This window comes from Talpa europaea (genome assembly GCF_964194135.1).
Source record: "Talpa europaea genome assembly, chromosome: 2".
In the NCBI taxonomy this organism is placed as follows: Eukaryota; Metazoa; Chordata; class Mammalia; order Eulipotyphla; family Talpidae; genus Talpa; species Talpa europaea.
In genome coordinates, this window is record NC_140068.1 from 149,641,738 (window position 1) to 149,659,796 (window position 18,059).

The window sequence follows — 18,059 nt, forward strand, 5'->3', positions numbered from 1 at the left end:
AAGTAAATTTTAAAAGAAGTTTTAAAAATTAGAGTGAGGTGCTAGAAAAAATTCTAAGCTTACAAAAGTTACAATATGGGAAATATTTATTTTTTGTCCTCTCCTTTTTGAAAAACTGAAACCCTACTACTATAAAGTTAAGATATAATTCAGTTTATTTATTGATCTTTCCTAATGTGGAATATGAGGTATGACTCTACCACCAGACTCAATGAAAGTTATTTTTTTAAAGATTTATTTATTTGTGCAAGAACAGGGGTACAGGCCAGATGCGCAGGAGGGCGAGAGGATCCACCAGAGACAGAGTGGGGAGCAGAACAGGCAGACTGACTGAAATACACTGTTGAGGGGAGCAGCGGGCGAGACAGGAGAGGTCTACTGCGCCATGTGGGTTGCTCCCTGGCTGGGAATTGAACTCATGCTGCGGTGGCTGCTGTTAGCTTCATAGGTTGCGTCTAAACCCCTTGAGCCACCAGGGAGGCCCTGAAAGGTATTTTTTTTAATACAGCTTTTACTTGGATGTTGAAATATTTTTTAATAACCATACAGCTAAGGATACTAGGTCTTCATTTCCTTCATCAATGCGATCCCAATGCCTTTAATGACAACATTGCAAATATTTTCTGTTTAGGTATTGAAGAGATCTACTTGTAGGCAAAGTTGTCTCTGAAACTATGGCTGATGCAAAAACTTTACTTGATATTCAAGAGTACCCTGACAATGAGGTGCAGAAACATCAAGCGCTAACTCTGGAAGAATGGCAACAAAAGTGGGTGAACCGCAACATTGCATTTCATCAAGAACAAGGAAATCAGTAAGAAATATTTGATCTATAACAGAGATATGCTCTCTCATTATCTGACTGATTTTAAGATGCGTGTTTTCAGTTGCTCACATGTTAGCACCTCTGGCACAGAGTTGTGGCCTATAACAGTTCAGCTGGCAGTGTCATTTCTTCCCCTGGAGTACACATCATGATGTGACTTACAGCTGGTGCCATCTAAGATTTATGAAATGTGTCTTAAAAAAAAAATCCCCTGTAGCACCTGTATATTGGTTACATATGCTTATACATCCAGCAGGTACTTGGTAATATTGTTCCTCACACCTCCAAAGTGAAAAAAGATATTCTTCTTTTTTTTTTTTTTAAGATTTATTTATTTATGTAAGAACCAGGGTACAAGCCAGATGCGTGGGAGGGTGAGAGGATTCACCAGAGACAGAGTGGGGAACAGAACAGGCAGACAATGAAATACACTGCTGAGGGGAGCAGTGGGCGAGACAGGAGAGGTCTGCTGCACCATGTGGGACCCTCGCCGGCGGCCGAAGATTGAACCAGCACTGCAAAGGCTGTGGACAGCTTTACAATGCAGCGCTCAACCGCCTGTGCCACCAGGGAGGCCCAAAAAGGGATATTATTCTGACTTGGCTTTGCAATAGCAGGTGTATTGTCTATTGGGGGGCAGGAGAGAAGTTGAGAGAAATTCATGAATGAGCTAGGATAATGAGCAGTGGATTAGAAGTAGCAGACTTGATGAAGCAACAATAAATCAGGGCCTGTGCTAGGCAGTGTGGTCATGACACATGATCCTTGTTCCAGGCAGCTAGTCCCACTTCCCATGGGACATTAACATTATTGAATTTGTACACTGAGTGGGAGTGAGCCATCATCCCGGAGCCTTTGCGTGGGATTTCTCTGTCAGGTAGATGGCCTTAGAAGGGGTTAAGTCTTACTGTGGCACGAGTTCAATACCTGGCCAGGGAGGTGACCCACATGGCACAGCAGACCTCTCCTGTCTTGACCGCTGCTCCCCTCAGCAGTGTATTTCAGTCAGTCTGCCTGTTCTGTTCCCCACTCTCTCTGGTGAATCCCACACTTCTGACCTACACCCCAGCTCTTCTATGCAAAAAGAAATAAATAAAATCTATATATAAAAAAAAAAGAATTTAACTTTTAAGAGCCACTTGTGAGACCTGGAACTCATCTAGAGAACACAGCATCAAATGAATGTTGAATAATTCACCAGGTCCAGTCCAGAGGTTTCCCTACATTGCACATGTGTGTGTACACACATGTGCACACATACACAGAACATTTAGAAAATTAACAAAGAATTTTTAAAACATAGCAGCCAAAGGGAAAAAAATCTAATTTTTTGGCTTTACTTACTACTCAAGAAAGCCCCTGGTTTAAGTCAGATTAGCCTCTCACTGCTTCTCTGACCGAGCAAGTTACTTAACCTTATTGTGTCTTCGTATGTAAAGGGATTATAATAATATTTCATAAAGTTGTTGCAATATTAAGTGACATAATGCATGAAAAGTACTAAGCATCATACAAGGGTAGTCCTTCCTCTATGCATTGGACTCATTAAAATCAACATTTTTTTTTTCTCCCCAGGCTATTAAAGAAGTATTTGGATACTTTTCTTGAAGGCAAGAATGGACTGAGGATATTTTTTCCTCTTTGTGGAAAAGCAGTTGAGATGAAATGGTATGAGCAGATAAGCATTAACATACTTTCTTTTCTTGATGATAAATACTCTGGGTGGTGAATATTTATTTTTAAATATTTATTTTAATTAATTTATGCATACAAGAACTGGGGTACAGGCCAGAGGTGTGGAGGTGAGAGGATTCACCAGAGACAGTGGGGAGCAGAACAGACAGATCTACTGAAATACACTGCTGAGGGGAGCAGCGGGTGAGACAGGAGAGGTCTGCTGCGCCATGTGGGTAGCTCCCTGGCCAGGGATTGAACTCATGCCACAGTGGCTGGCGATAGCTTGATAGAGCTGAGACTTAACCCCTTGCACCACCTGGGAGGCCCCAGTGAATGTTTAACGAATCAGAGGTTAAAAAATTCTATCACCCAGAGATGCACAAGGATGCTTTATTTTTAATAGACTATTATTGATGGGTACATAATTAAAGACAGTTATGAACAGAAACAGGGAAGTGACCTAATCTTTCTATTTTGAGCTTCAAAGAAAAAGAATTGGTTTAGAACCAAAGTGTGATTGGGAGGGCAAGGGAGCCAACCTTAACCTGTTTCAACTAGAGCCTTGTGCAAGGTTTAGTTTTTGAAGGTGGTTTAGAAATTTAGCTAAAGTAGGGCCTCCCCGGTGGCGCAGTGGTTGAGCGCTGGGTTGCGAAGCTGCCTGCGGCCTCTGCAGCCCCGGTTCGATCCCCTGCTGCTCCCCGGCCACCGGAGAGGGTCCCACATGGCGCGCAGACCTCTCCTGCCGCCCGCTGCTCCCCTCAGCAGTGTACTTCGGTCCTTCTGCCTGTTCTTCTCCCCGCTCTGGCTCTGGTGAATTCTCTCACCCTCCTGCGCTTCTGACTGTACCCAGTGCTTGAATGAATGAATGAATGAATGAATGAATGAATGAATAAATCTTTAAAAAAAAAGAAATTTAGCTAAAGTAATTTTTAGATATTTGGAATAGAGGTGGACAGAAAAATTCAACATAGCATAACTTTTAGCAAGACAATGTATATAGTCTTCAGTTCAGCTCAACTTCCCTCTCCATACACAGAAGAGATTTTATCATAAGTCATTGTTATAAAACCAGTGATGAAGAAAGTATTTCTTATAAATAATTCTGTGAAAAGAATTCACTTTAATTAACAGACTACCATATATGGATTGCAGTAGGTCATAAACCTAGCAATCATTTTCTCTGCAGAACTCTGTGGTTATTGTCATACATACCAAAGTTAATTTATAAACTTGTATATTGAGAAGTTTCATCATTAAGCTGGAAGAAAGGTTAGTAAACAAAAATTGGAGTAGCTTAAAAATGCTCTGTCCCCTGGGCCTCCCCGATGGCGCATCGGTTGAGCGCTGGGTTGCGAAACTGCCCGCGGCCTCTGCAGCGCCGGTTCGATCCCCGGCTGCTCCCCGGCCACCGGAGGAGGGTCCCACATGGCATCCAGGCCTCTCCTGCCGCCCGCTGCTCCCCTCAGCAGTGTACTTCGGTCCTTCTGCCTGCTCTGCTACCTGTTCTGGCTCTGGTGAATTCTCTCACCGCACTGTACCTAGTGCTTGTATAAATAAATCTTTAAAAAAAAATGCTCTGTCCCCTATATATACTAAATAAAAGTCGCTGACCTATAGAACATGTATGAATTTGGGTTGATTTTCAAGTAGAGATAGTGACATTTTTTTCAGCCAGCCCACGTATTCTGCTCATCTTACAGCTGAGCGCACTGGTGAAATGACTGCTATAGTTTCAAATTCCAGTATGGCCATGAAAGTGAGACTCTTTAAACTATATTATTAAACCTCAACCTTACCCAATTCACTGAACCAGAAGAGAGAGCTATTTTAACCTGCCAGGAAATTGTTTTATCTCTAGAGACAGAGTGTCTTATCGCCATGTTACAAGCAAGAACAATCTAGTGCAGTTTTTGAGATAAGATTAGAAAATGGTATGATGAAAACAGCCAGTTAAATGTGATCGTTGAATATTTTGGGTCTCGAGTCATTTGTAATAAAAATACCAAAAGTATGCAAGAATTGCACATAAATTATCATAGGTGAGGATTTTTCATTTCTGTAATTAATCTGCATATTGAGATCTATAGAGATACCACATGTGAATCCATAAACTAGCAGCCCCAAAGCATTGAGGATAAGTGTTTAAGACATTTTCTTAGGTTTGTTTTTTTTTCTAACAGCAACATTTTAATATAATCCAGCCTGTGCTGTCTATAGTAAACTATGCTTCATTTTCTTTTCTTTCTTTATGCTTAATTTTCTATATGGTGAGTGTGTCGTAGGGGAGAATTGGGAATATTCCAGAGGCACAGGAGTGAAAGAATTCACCAGAGACAGAGTGGTGAGCAGAACAGGTGGATTTTTTGAAATATACTCCTGAGGGGCAGCAGGTGGGACAGGAGGGGTCTACAGAGGGTGGGCAGGAGGGTCCTGCTTCACAGAAGATGAGGGTCCCTTAGGGTGACTTGTCTTGGGTGTGTCCTGACTGATGATCTGAATTAGTATAAAGGATCATCAGCTGTTTGGGTCAGCTAATGTCCAAGTTTCATTCCTTTTATCCATTCAAGCTGCCCAAATTTGCCAGCTGGGCAACGAATGGAGGCTTAGTTTTTAAATTTAATAATGATAACACAAGAGAATGCAATAAAAATCCTTGTAATTCAGACAACATTTCTGTTTATATTTCATAACTTGAAAAAATGCATGGAGAATTTTCAAATTTTCCCCATATGTCAGTTTACAAACTTCCCTAGGAAATACAAAAGACAATTTACTCATGTTTCATTTTAAAACTATACACAGTTGATGTTCTGGCCACAGAAAGTATATGGTCTCACACAGGTGAGAGGTCCAGTCAGCTGTGCTATATGTCTGGTGTTGAAATATGAGTGCTCTTTACACTCCGTCCATAGGTCACAGAACAATTTGAGCGCGACTTGAATTTCACATTTGCTGATGTGGGATTTCACCTGCAGGAGCATGCAGTGAAAGCTAAACTCTGTCAGGTCAACCAAGCTGTGCCTGAGTAGACAGAACACAACGCACACACCTCAGCCATGATCCGCAGTACCTCAATTCACCCTGATTGCTGCAAGCCACTCCCATCCACACAGCTAGTGCTAGAACTTTCCATTTGAATCCCATCACTTCACAATGCTTCCCAGATGCCACCCTTCCAATGCCCCTGATGGAGTTTGGTGCAAGGGGTTGTTGGGTCCTTCTGAGAAAGAATTCAGTGACATTCCTGCGCAACAACATACAGTTAGTTTATTGGAGAAAGGAGAACAAGGAAATAGAGATGCCTGCATAGACACAGGCGGGCGGTCTTAAAAGATAAAAGCTGCATTTTGCCAGGACAAAGCGTATTCTTTTATAGTGTACTTTGATGGAATTATTGTGGAAAGTATCCCTTTGGGTTGGTCTTCGAAGAACAATAATCCTCTCTGCCCCCACCTCTGGCTGATAATCTTTTCTATATTTTTTTAAAGATTTATTTATGTGTACATACAAGAACTGGGGTACAGGCCAGAGGTGCGGGGGGTGAGAGGATTCACCAGACACAGAGTGGGGAACAGAAGAGGCAGACTGGGTGAAATACACTGCTGAGGGGAGCAGCGGGCAAGACAAGTTAAGTCTGCTGCGCCAGGTGGGTCACCTCCCTGGCTGGGGCTCCAACACGTTCTGCAGTGGCTGCGGATAGCTTCACAGTGCGTCTTAACCCGCTGTGCCACCAGGGAGGTGGTCTTTTCTGACCACCCCTTAGGTTCCTGGAACCTTCCATGGCCAGGTTTAGGGCAAGATTCATTGATCATCCCTACCCCCACCTCTGGTGTCTGTCCTTGTGAGACCTCCCATCCTAAACTTTTCTTTTTCTTTTTCTACTTTTTTTTTGCATTTTATTTTTTTTAATTTATTTTATTTTTATTTTTTTACTTTAACATTTATCATTTAAAAAATTTTTTTAGATAATATCTGTTTCCCCATCCTAAACTTTTCTAAGATTCCATCACCCCCACATGGCAGTTTTTAGACATTTCATAACTCATAAGACTGTGCCACCCATTCTAAAGTTCCTGTCTTTTTCCTTTGTGATGTGATAAAAAGTTTTAATGTTGGGCCCCATCCCATTTTCCCCACAAGCTTCATGATTTTTTTTTTTTTGCATGATTTTTAGGAAGGTATACGGTACATGGTAGCAGAACTGACTATGTGTTTATTTAATTTCACATAAAATCATTATTGTGCCTAGAGTACTTTTTTCTCTGGAATCCAGGATGTCTAGACAGTGAATTCCATAATTATAAAGCTTACCAGGGAAAGACTGTTTGCATATGGTAATAAAAGAAATTTCTGTGTGGTGTTTCTTATCAGCAAACGACAGTGATAAGATTATTATAGAACTGATACTAATATTCTAGAGTGTTCTCTAGTACAGTAGCTGTGAGTCACATCTGCTAGCTAAATCCAAACTAAGTCACACTTGCCATGTCTCAAGACCTCAACAGCCAATGTGGTTTGTGGCTGTTGTATTGGAAAACACAGACATAGAGGTTTTCATCATTACAGCAAGTTTTAAATGGACAGAGCCAATTCTGAGAACTTGAAAATAATTTCTAATCCATAACATGCTTTTAAATGGGAAATTCTTCTAATCAAGCCTATTTGTAGTAAATCAATATCTTAAGTTATAATTTTCTAAATTTTAAATTTTTCCTAGTCACATAAATCAGTTTTTCCAAATTCCATATAACATAAATAGTGAGAATATACAGATGTACTTCTTACATGTTTTATGAAATCCTTTGAACCTGAATTCCTATAGAGCTCCTAAAATTAAGGAAAATGTGGGTTTGTTGAAGTACTCTTTTGTCTAGTACAATATTTGATGTAATATTTTAAGTGTAAATATATGATTTTATGCAGGTTTGCAGATCAAGGACACAGTGTCGTTGGTGTAGAAATCAGTGAACTTGGAATACGGGAATTTTTTACAGAGCAGAATCTTACTTACTCGGAAGAGCCAGTCATGGAAATTCCTGGAGCCAAACTATTCAAGGTTTGTTGTGTTTTTGGTAAATAGTTATTTCCATACCTCCACAGTAGCAGTTTTTCTCAGTGTGAGTAAGTGAGGATACTATACAAGCGTGAGATGATTTGCAAATCTGATCTATCACCAGATTCACATAATGGATGTTACAGACACATGTGAGGAGGTAGGGCTTAAAGATAGAGGCTAACTGGCTGCCTGGGTGGTGAGGGATAAATGCATATAAAAGCTGAGGTCAAAGCCTGTCTATACTCATGTTTCTGGTTTTGGTTTGTTTGGTTTCTACTTCCAAAAGGCATTTCTGAGAACCTGTCTTTTGCCCCACCCTGCATAAGGCATGGAAGATACAAAAACAATTCCCATTCTAAAGAATCTCCCAGCTCAGGAGCAAAGAGAAACAGCAAATGCAGTTGGTCATACACATATCTAATGTAATGACATGGGGTATTAAGGGAACAGAAAGGAGAGTTACCTAACCCAGCCTGGAGGTGCTTTCTGAAGCACAGTGACGGATGGGGCTGGAAGAGACAGGAGTCAAGTCCATGTTCTCAGGCACTGCAGCCTGCTCTCCAGTAGGGTTTTAAGTGGAAGCATGACATGGTCAGATTTTATTTTATTTAAAAAATTTTTTTTAATTTACTTTTGTGTAGAAGAACTGGGGTACGTGCCAGAGGGGTGGGGGTGGGGGTGGGTGAAGAAGATTCACCAGAGCCAGAGTGGGGAGCAGAACAGGTGGATCTACTGAAACACACTGCTGAGAGGAGCAGCGGGCAAGACAGGAGAGGTCTGCTGCTCCCTGTGGGTCAGGTCCCTGGCCGGGGATTGAACCCAGGCGATAGCAGTAATAGTGCTGGGACTTACGCCTGGGGACTTAAGCTTAGGAAGGCCCAGATTTTCTTTTGAGAAAAACCATCCCTGTGACCTGAGAGGAGGAAAATTTGAAGGGAAGTAGCCTGCAGGCAGGAAGACCAGAGAGGAGGCTATGAACAGTGGTCCAGGAAAGCCATCTTGAAGTTCTAGAAAAGTGATGTGGCCTTTAGTGGAACGGGTAACTTAAAGCAATGCTTAGGGCCTCCCCTGGTGGCGCAGCGGTTGAGCGCTGGGCTGTGAAGCTGCCTGCAGCCTCTGCAGTGCCGGTTCGATCCCCGGCTGCTCCCCGGCCACCGGAGGAGGGTCCCACATGGCGCGCAGACCTCTCCTGCCGCCCGCTGCTCCCCTCAGCAGTGTACTTCGGTCCTTCTGCCTGCTCTGCTCCCCGCTCTGGCTCTGGTGAATTCTCTCACCCTCCCGCGCTTCTGACTGTACCCAGTGCTTGTATAAATAAATAAATAAAATAAAAAATTAAAAAAAAAAAGCAATGCTTAGATGTCAAGTTGGCAGGATTTAGCAGTTAACTGAGTGGGGATGCTAGAGAATAAAAGAGAAGCAAGTTGAAACACAGAGACGTTGAGTTTTATCCAGAAGAGGATGTGTTTGAGAGACCAGGGGAATGACAAGGAGAGCTGGTTTTATGTTTCCGAGGCACAGGATGGGGTTTGGGCTGGAGATGAGAGCTTTGGGAGTTTCCTTCATTTTCTGACCAGAATGATCGCACAGAACTGCTTCACAAACTTGGGGTAAAATGTGGAAATCAAGACCACCCCAATGAGGGCCTCCCTGGTGGCATTGGGGTTAAAGAAGACAGTGCTGTTGGGCTGTCGCCAGCCACTGCAGCAGGAGTCCAATCCCCAGCCAGGGAGCTACCCACATGGCGCAGCAGACCTCTCCTGACTCGCCCGCTGCTCCCCTCAGCAGTGTATTTCAGTGGATCTGCCTGTTCTGTTCCCTACTCTGTCTCTGGTGGATCCTCTCACCCCTCACACCTCTTGCTTACTCCCTGGTTTTTGTATGCATAGATAAATAAATCTTTTAAAAAATTAAAAAAAAAAGACCTCCCCAATGAGAATAAGCGGAAAACATTTACTCAGAGGGAACCAGCCACTTCCATTAAGCAGTGGAGTGAAGCTGGCCAGGGCAGTGGAAAACTTTGTCACGAAAAGCAGGCAGGTTTCAGGTGTGCCTGGACTGGGCAGCTGGAGGTGCACTGGCTGGGAGTGGGGCGTCTTATGGGATTGCTTTGAGAAGAAGATTTGGCTTTTCTGCTTGATCCTGAGTAGGGGATGGGAGGGTGACTCTGGGGGTTGCAGGGTCTGGGTCCTCTTGACACAGAGGCTGTGGTCATTGTCCACTTGTCTCATCCGTCTCTACCACAGTGCTCCATCTTCTAAATATTGCAATTAATTGCTCATCAGCAAGAGTCCGGGTAGCACTTTATTTTGAAGCATTCCAAATGCATTCTCCAACGCATTCTCAAATCACCTGCAAGACTGGAGTTTAAATCACCTCTCAGACAGAGGCCAGTCCTGCTTCCAGATTGCTTAATGGAGCACTGGTACCTCACTTGAAATCATCTGTGGATCTTTTAAAATTTCCAGGGCTGAGGCTCACCCTTCACCAGGTAACTAAAATTCTCCAGAGTGGCTTTAAAGCTCCCCATTGATTCTCCTCTGCAGCGTGTGCCCAGAACAGGCAGCCGAATTCACTGGCTTTTCTTCCTACACTGCCCACCCCTTCACAGCACTTCCAGGCTGGTCCTCGAAGATCCTCCCTCCTCTCTCTATATCCCTCTGTCGCCTCATTTCAGAATAAAGTCCAACAGTTTCATGTCCTGACCTATCTTCCAACCTTGCCCTTCACCCCTGTTCCCACAGGCAGATGTCCCCCCACAGTCTCTGGACATGACAGAGTCCACATCATGTAACCCCCAGACTGCGTCCCTGCTGTCCCCCTGCGATGCCTCCGATGCCCTTTCTTGTTTGGTCTTTCCTGATGCTCCCGGGAAGCTCCTGCAGATTCTCAATGTACCCACAGTTCTGGGGCGCGTGACCAGAGCAGTCAGTAGACACCATTCCGGGGCCCCACACCTCTCTGCTCCACCTGACTCCTCACTGTGTCGAGTTCATGTGCATTGTGTAGAGGCAGGCACAGTCCTGTCTCCAGGCTCTCAGGAAATGAATGTCCATTAGTAAATGGATGCGGCTCACTGCACTTCTCTCAAATAACCTTCAACCCTCTGTGCCCTCTCCATCAGCCTGCCTGGTAACTGGTTGACCTGTGAAATTATCTTCAGCAAAGTCATAATGGAGGTGTCTGCTGAAGTAATCACGCTAAAATTCAATAAGCTCTGAAATGAATAATAGCTACTGATCTTCAGGGTTACCCTCTCTTTGATTTACCTCTTTGTGTTGATCCAAAAGAACCCATAGAGGTTAAAAAATAACAAGGTATGGGGCATCCCCGGTGGCGCAGCGGGTTGAGCGCTGTGCTGTGAAGCTGTCCGCAGCCTCTGCAGCGCGGGTTCGATTCCCGCCCAGCCAGGGAGATTCCCACATGGCACGGCAGACCTCTCCTGTCTCGTCTACTGCTCCCCTCAGCAGTGTATTTCAGTCAGTCTGCCTGTTCTGCTCCCCACTCTGTCTCTGGTGAATCCTCTCACCCTCCCATGCCTCTGGCCTGTACCCCAGCTCTTGTCTAAAATAAATAAATAACTCTTTAAAAAAAATAAAATTTGAAAAAAAAATAACAAGGTGCCATTAAAGTGCATAAAATTATGTTCTTCATGTTAAACCACACCTTGTCTCCACCACGTTATCTTTGCTCTGTCTTCCTCCCACCTCCCACCTTTTTCCCCCGTGACTGTTCCTGAAGCTCCTAACAAAGTATTTTTTTTTTCTTAAAATTACAGAGTTCTTCAGGGAACATTTCGTTGTACTGTTGCAGCCTGTTTGATCTTCCCAGGTAGGACTGAATACTATTCTGCACTTTGGCAATGCTGGGCTTGGGGGTGAAGATCTTTGCACCACTCCACTCCCATCCATCTGCAGCACCCATGAACCATTGATTGGGGTCTCAGTTCTGCAGTTATTTGACTTATCACTGCAGCTGGTATGTCTGCACACTTGATAACACACTTGTCCTTGGAGAGATTCCAACTGGGAAATATTATGATGACCTTGGACAGGTATGAAAAGGGAGGGAGAACAAGGCAGAACTTCTTACCTGGCTCAGTAACAGAAATGGATTTCTAGATGTGCAGGGAAGTGAGCGCTTATCTCCTGGAAGTCCTTGGGTAGCTCCCACATCTACCTGTCCTTACTGACCCCAAGGAAGAGCCGAAATGTGTCCCCTTTGTTTGCAGGTGCTGAAGGGCCAGCGTGCACTGTGGGGAACACTTTGTTTTGACAAAGACTTAATATTCCTTGCATAAAGTGTTTTGCTTTGTTCCCTTTCTCTCTCTGGTAGAGCAAATATTGGCAAGTTTGACAGGATTTGGGATAGAGCAGCATTAGTCGCTATCAACCCAGGAGATCACCAACGGTTAGTAATTTGGTTTCTTTAATTTATGTTGACTTTTTAAACCGTCTGATTGTCCTTTTCCTGGGCCCCAGAAAATTAGCTAAACTTTTCCAAGTTGGCAGTAGCTTGTTATTTGTGGACTTAGAAGAACCAAATCCAATACCATCTTTGTCACAGAAGCATAGGATTTGGACCTGGTTGAAAAGCTTGTGGCTCCATCACTTGTAGGCTGTGTTGCCCTCATCAAAGTACAGACTTCCCCAAGTCTGAGTTTATCTCAGCAAAATTGTGATATCTCTGTTTATTTCGCCATCACCACATCCAAAATATTACCAGATAACACCTCCCAGGCACTTGTCATGTGCTAAGCATTGTTTGAAATACTTTATGTGAATCAACACATTTAATCCACAAAACAACCCCGTGAGGTATAAAGAGTCATTATCCCCATTATACAGCTGAGAAACTTAAGGTCAAAGAGATTAGGTGTCTCATCCAAAGGTAAGCAGCCAGTGTGTGATAGATTAGACTTCCAAGACCACAGAGTTTGGCTGCAAAGTCCATACTGGTGAATCCCGTATTGGACTATTTCACAGTGTCCTCGGGGGAAATAGGGGGAATAATATGTGTGGAAAGTGCCCATTAACCCTAGATCGCTGTTAGGATAGTAGCTCTTATTATTAATTTTATTATTGACCTTTTGGTGATCATTCTTATTGTATTTAATCTCATTAGAAAATAAAATGAAAATATGAGCCCATCCTGTGTAAAATGACACCCTCCTATCTTTCCAATTCAGATTCACATCCTTGGATATAGCACATGAGAGTGAATTACTGAGCTGGTTGGAGACAGCTAAACACATTGCAAAAAAAAAAAAAAAAAAAGGCTGGACTACACATCTATGAAATAACATTTTTGCTTTAAAATTGTTTTTTGAATAAGGCTTATTTCTAATCTCTTTGTTAGACCTTGCCTTATCTTTTTAATACACTTTCCTTTGGTGATAATTCATGCTCCTGTTTTCCTTTCTCTTTCTGTTCACCACTCCTGCATCTCTTTTCTAGAACCTTCCTGAAATGCCTGAAAGTCCATCTTTGCTTTTCTCTCTTACATTTGTTCCTTGAATGGTCATTTCAGTTCTCTTGTTACTTTTCTTCAGTTATCCAGCAAATATGAGTTAAGCTCCTACTATGTTCTAAATATATACTATACCAGATGTTGGGGGAAAAACTGAACAAATCATCCATGGTATTTGGCATGATCATTTTTTATATTCCATCATTTGGCATGATCATATTTTATATTCTCCCAAATATCCATATCACATTTCCATTGTTTGCTTTGCATTTCTCGTGACATGAGTATTCTTTATCAATTGATTTGTCTCCATTAAACATCGCATTTGTGTAGTAAGACTCAATTCCGCTAAATATCTGACATCATGGGTGTTTCCCAAGTCTTTGAGATGCTACTCTTCTTTGAGGTTAGTTCTCTGGGGGATTTTGGTTTGCATGGATAGAATCCACAGTAGGTAGCAAGCTGGAAGTTCAGAAACTAGCATTCAGACAGACCACATATAGGTTATTTCTCCACCATATGGCATATTAGATATTCAGCGCATAGTAGGAACTTAAAAAATATTTGTTGAATAAATGAATGACAGCAAAGTGGACTCAAAGCAAAGGAAATATATTGTTTGTTTCCAGCCAGCCGCCACCACCTCCTCTGTTCTAGATATAAAGCCCATTCAGGTGGTCTCCAAACTGCTTAATTCATGATTGACAAAGACTAGTGAAGCCCCTTCCAGATCTCTGACTTAGGGAATCCAATTCCAGCTTAGCCACAGACTCTATGCCCTCCATAGTGCCCCAAACTTATTCTTTCCTCTGCTCCCAATCATGGGGCAGTTCACCACCCCAAGCAACCCTGATAACATGTTGGTCTTTGTTATTTATTGAGTGCTTAGTCAATGCTTTATCTGTACTTGTCAGTACTGGGCGTCTCTCAATTGCTCACCAGCTTCTGTGACTATTGTATCTCGCGTCTAACATAAGCCAGTGCCACATACAGTTGTCTTACTGAATTTTTGGAAACCGATTGAAAGTTGGCATTCCAAGAAGAATAAAGGTCACCAGTCTGGAAAGCCCTACCAAACCAGTCTGAGAAGGACAGCAAGTTCCTTCTACTTCTTGAGAAAAAGAAGCAGAAAGTTTTCAAAATAAAAATTTCTACTCAAAACTTTGCTTTCAAGAAAGAGCGATCCACTCAAGCCAGCTCTAGTTAGGGAGGTTTATGTCAAGGAGGCTGAAAGAATCACAGTAGCTAATTCTGAGTGCTTGCCAGGTACCAGGCATTTTACCTGTGTTAATTCACTGGATCCTCCCAGCAGCCTGTGAAATGATTACTAGTCTTCACCCCACTTTACAGATGAGGAAACTAAGGCATGCAGAGGCTTAGTGTTTGTCCAGCCCATGTAGCCAGTAAGTGGAGGAGCTGGCATTTGCGCTCAGGTGCTGGGCAGAGCTCACATTCCTAATCCCCATTTTGGACAGCCTCCCCAATTTCTCACTGAGTTCCTAACAGGGCACAGGACAGAAGACCCTGGAGAAACTGGTGTGCCTAGAAACCAGACTCCTCCCTCAAAGCTGGGCAGACTGTCCATCTGTCTGTATCTCATGGTCTCTACCTCCCTGTATATGCCTCTATCCTCCCGTCCACACCACTCAGTTTCCTCCATTACTCGATTTCTGCTCCCCACTAGCTGACCTGCTCAGGGCACTCCTTAGCTCCACCCTCCCACAGCAGGACAGAGCAGTAGCCACAGTTCCCAACAGCTACTAACTAGCAAGCCCTTTGGGGGGCGGGAGGTCTCTTAACTCAGTGGAGATAAGAGACTTGGGAAACTTCTGGCTCTACAGGGGCCCAGCCCTGGCTCTTCCTGGAAGACTGATGGTCCCAGACTTGACTGGGAAGCCAAGTCACCTGCTTGCCAAGGTCTCTGGAGTAAGGATTGTTCCTAGGGCATTCGCGGCCTGCAGCAGGCTTGGCAGACATTCGTTCCGCCTTGAGCTTTTGCCTGTTCGTTAGTCTTGTCTCTCCAGCTTCATAGGGAAAAGGATTGTGTGTTCCTGGGGAGTCTCAGCCACCCCAGATGTTTCTTAACTGCAGCATCCTACTGAGTCTGGCTGGAGCTCCAGCCTCTCGTCTTGCAGCAGGTGCCAGGCAATGTTGATACCTTGCCTGATCTGGGCCACCAGTGCGGAGGGGCCTGGGTTCACAGTGGTCTTCGTCTTCCAGTTGGGTGGGCTCTGGAAGTCTCATTTTGATCCCCAACTTCACTTCTTCCCAGCTTAGGCTGGAAACTCCCCATCCCTTTTCTGGTTTTTAGGGTGAGAATTAACATCCTACCATTCTTAGAATCAAGCTCAATAATGAATTGACAGTGAGTCCTGGTTTGCCACCCTGCTCCTCCCCTTGCAGTCTTTATCTTTTATTTAAGGATTTATTTATGTATACAAAAATTGGGGTACAGGCCAGAGGTGCAGGGGCGGGAGGGTAAGAGGATTTACTAGAGACAGAGTGGGGAGCAGAACAGGCAGATCTACTGAAATACACTACTGAGAGGAACAGCAGGTGAGAGAGGAGAGGTCTGCTGCACCGTGTGGGTAGCTCCCTGGCCAGTGATCAAACTCATGCTGCAGTGGCTGCCGATTGCTTCATATTGCTGAGACTTAACCCCTTGCACCACCAGGAAGGCTCCTGCAGGCTTTACTTTTGCAGAGAAACATAACCGTTTTTTTTGCGTTCTTTTTAGCTACACAGATATCATGCTGTCCCTCATGGAGAAAGGGGCTCGCTACCTATTGTCTGTTCTTTCTTATGACCCAACGAAATATGCAGGTAAAGTGGTTTTTTTTTTTTCCTAGTTGTCTCGTGTACTGACTTAATTCTGGACATCGGTAACATTAGTTTCTCGTAATTTATCTCATTACATTGCTTCTATACATCATGATAAGTTTGTTTTTGTTTGTTTGAGGTATTTTTGCTAGTGGAAACTAAAGTGTCTTTTTCTCCTCCTCTGGATTTGTTTTCTCCTGTCCCATTCCCATTCACAGTTCAAGCTGTCGAAGAGGGAGAAAAATGGATAATGTGGATATAAGAGGAATTTCATAAACCCTGGATTAGGAGGAACATCTCCTGGATTAGGGGGCAGGAGATTTGGTTTCCTTGCTATGTTATAGCATATCTGTGTGTTGGGCAGGTGCCTCCTATTTTAGCATTAGAGTATGGGGTGAGAAATGAGCCAGGGCAGGAAGGTGGAGTGAAGGAAATCTCTAAACTCCTGCTGTTTTTTAATTTCTGAATTCTGTGCTTCATTTGTTACATTCTTTTATAACTCTCTTTGTTTTGAATTTGTAAAGGTGATGATTCTTCTGGACACATTTTAATGTGCTTGAACATTAAAGCTCAACCTTTTTCATGATTGAACTTTTATTTTCCAGAAGAAAACCAAACACACAAACTTTATATTGGTGAAAATACTCTTTTTGATTTTCAATGGATGTTTTTTAAAAGTGCCTTGTTTTATACTCATTCACTTTTTAAAAAAAATTTTTTTTTATCTGTTGGAGTACATCAGATCTTAAACACTTGTTACAAGATTAGTCTACAACTAAGTCTGGGACAGTCAGTTGAAAACAGAAATCAGTGGAGCTTGAAGGAGACTCAGGGCAGCCTTCACCCATTTGGATAATTTAGTTATATACCTAGGTCATTGGAAATAAGGTCAGGGTGAACCCTGAGAATTTATTTCTTTAGAGATTTAGAATTCGATCTATAGAAAGAATGCTTGACCATATTTCTCTCTCATGCAGGGCCACCATTTTATATTCCAGACGCTGAAATTCAGAGATTGTTTGGTAAGTTATGGACGAGTGTTGGAAGTTAAAGTCAACCTCACAGTTAGGAGCTGTTAGCAAAATCTGTTAGTATCTGGATATGGGTGAAGTTTAAAAGTCAGAAACCATTTCATTGACGACTAGTTTATCCTTGAAAAAAAAAAAGTGACCCATTTCTGAAATACACCTTTTGAGGTAGTGATGGGCTCATGTTAAAGACCTTTGAATTCTACTTAGAGAATTCAAAGAAGTTTAACTTTTAGGAAATATAGTGATAACAATAATTTAGAATTTAGATATGTTGCCCTTAGCACATGCCCATTTTCATTAAGAAGAGAAGGAAAATATTCTGTACACTGTTTTTAAGTCTTTTGATGTGTTTTTAGAATGCCTGATTGTATTCTTCACAAAAGTTAAATCCATTACCCTTTCTTCCCATTTCAGGCTCAATGTGCAATATTCGTTGTCTGGAAAAGGTTGATATATTTGAAGAAAAATATAAAAGATGGGGGATTGATTACCTTTTTGAAAATTTATATCTACTTACAGAAAAGTGAGATAAAAGCAAGAAATAGCAACATGTTTTTGAGCAACTAAAATGTATTAAAGAATGAAAATATAATGGATGTCTTTTGGAAAAATTGTTCACAAATTTTTCACCGCAGATCTTTGCTCAAAAATGCATAATTTTAGAAAAAAATCACATATAAATGATAAAGTTAGCTTTGGAAATGAGAGGGGATGGGAGATTTTACCTGTGTGATTTATTACAGATTGCAAGAATCCTTCAGTGTCAGCTGAAGGATTACTTATATAATTAAAAATTACTTGTATTACTCATATAATTAAAAAACAAAAGTATAATGTGTATAATAAAAAAATATAACAGATGTAAAAACATTGGCATTCTCTCTGAAATTTGGATCCATTAAGGAAATAGAACATTTTAACAATGATCAAGATAAAATAAAGTGGCCCAAGAAATTATATAAAATACTAGCTTTGCTCATATACCCTATTCTCAAATCCTCTCTTCACATTTTGCCTCCTTGTGTAATTATATATGGAATAGAATCAAGAAACAAATGTAAAGATTAAATCAACAAAGTAATCTTTGTAGAACCAAAAATGTTTTTCCCAAACGCTGTAAAAATAAATTTTTAAAAGTTTTTAAATCTGAGTTTGGCAAGTTTTTGTTGTTCCTAATTGAATC

General features: G+C 42.2%; 1 protein-coding gene across 2 annotated transcripts; it reads left to right on the forward strand.

Moving 5' to 3' along the window:
* Nucleotides 1-674: 674 nt before the first annotated feature.
* On the forward strand, nucleotides 675-17,403 carry TPMT (thiopurine S-methyltransferase; the record flags this gene model as incomplete). 2 transcript variants are annotated; one of them, XM_084256917.1, is made up of 8 exons in its annotated part: nucleotides 675-814; nucleotides 2,402-2,494; nucleotides 7,427-7,559; nucleotides 11,335-11,387; nucleotides 11,892-11,966; nucleotides 15,763-15,848; nucleotides 16,823-16,867; nucleotides 17,291-17,403. In XM_084256917.1, 8 exons carry the CDS (start codon nucleotides 675-677, stop codon nucleotides 17,401-17,403), a joined length of 738 nt encoding a protein of 245 aa, XP_084113043.1. The 2 variants fall into 2 exon arrangements, with proteins under 2 accessions (XP_084113043.1, XP_084113044.1); XM_084256918.1 differs by lacking the exon at nucleotides 16,823-16,867.
* Nucleotides 17,404-18,059: the final 656 nt, after the last annotated feature.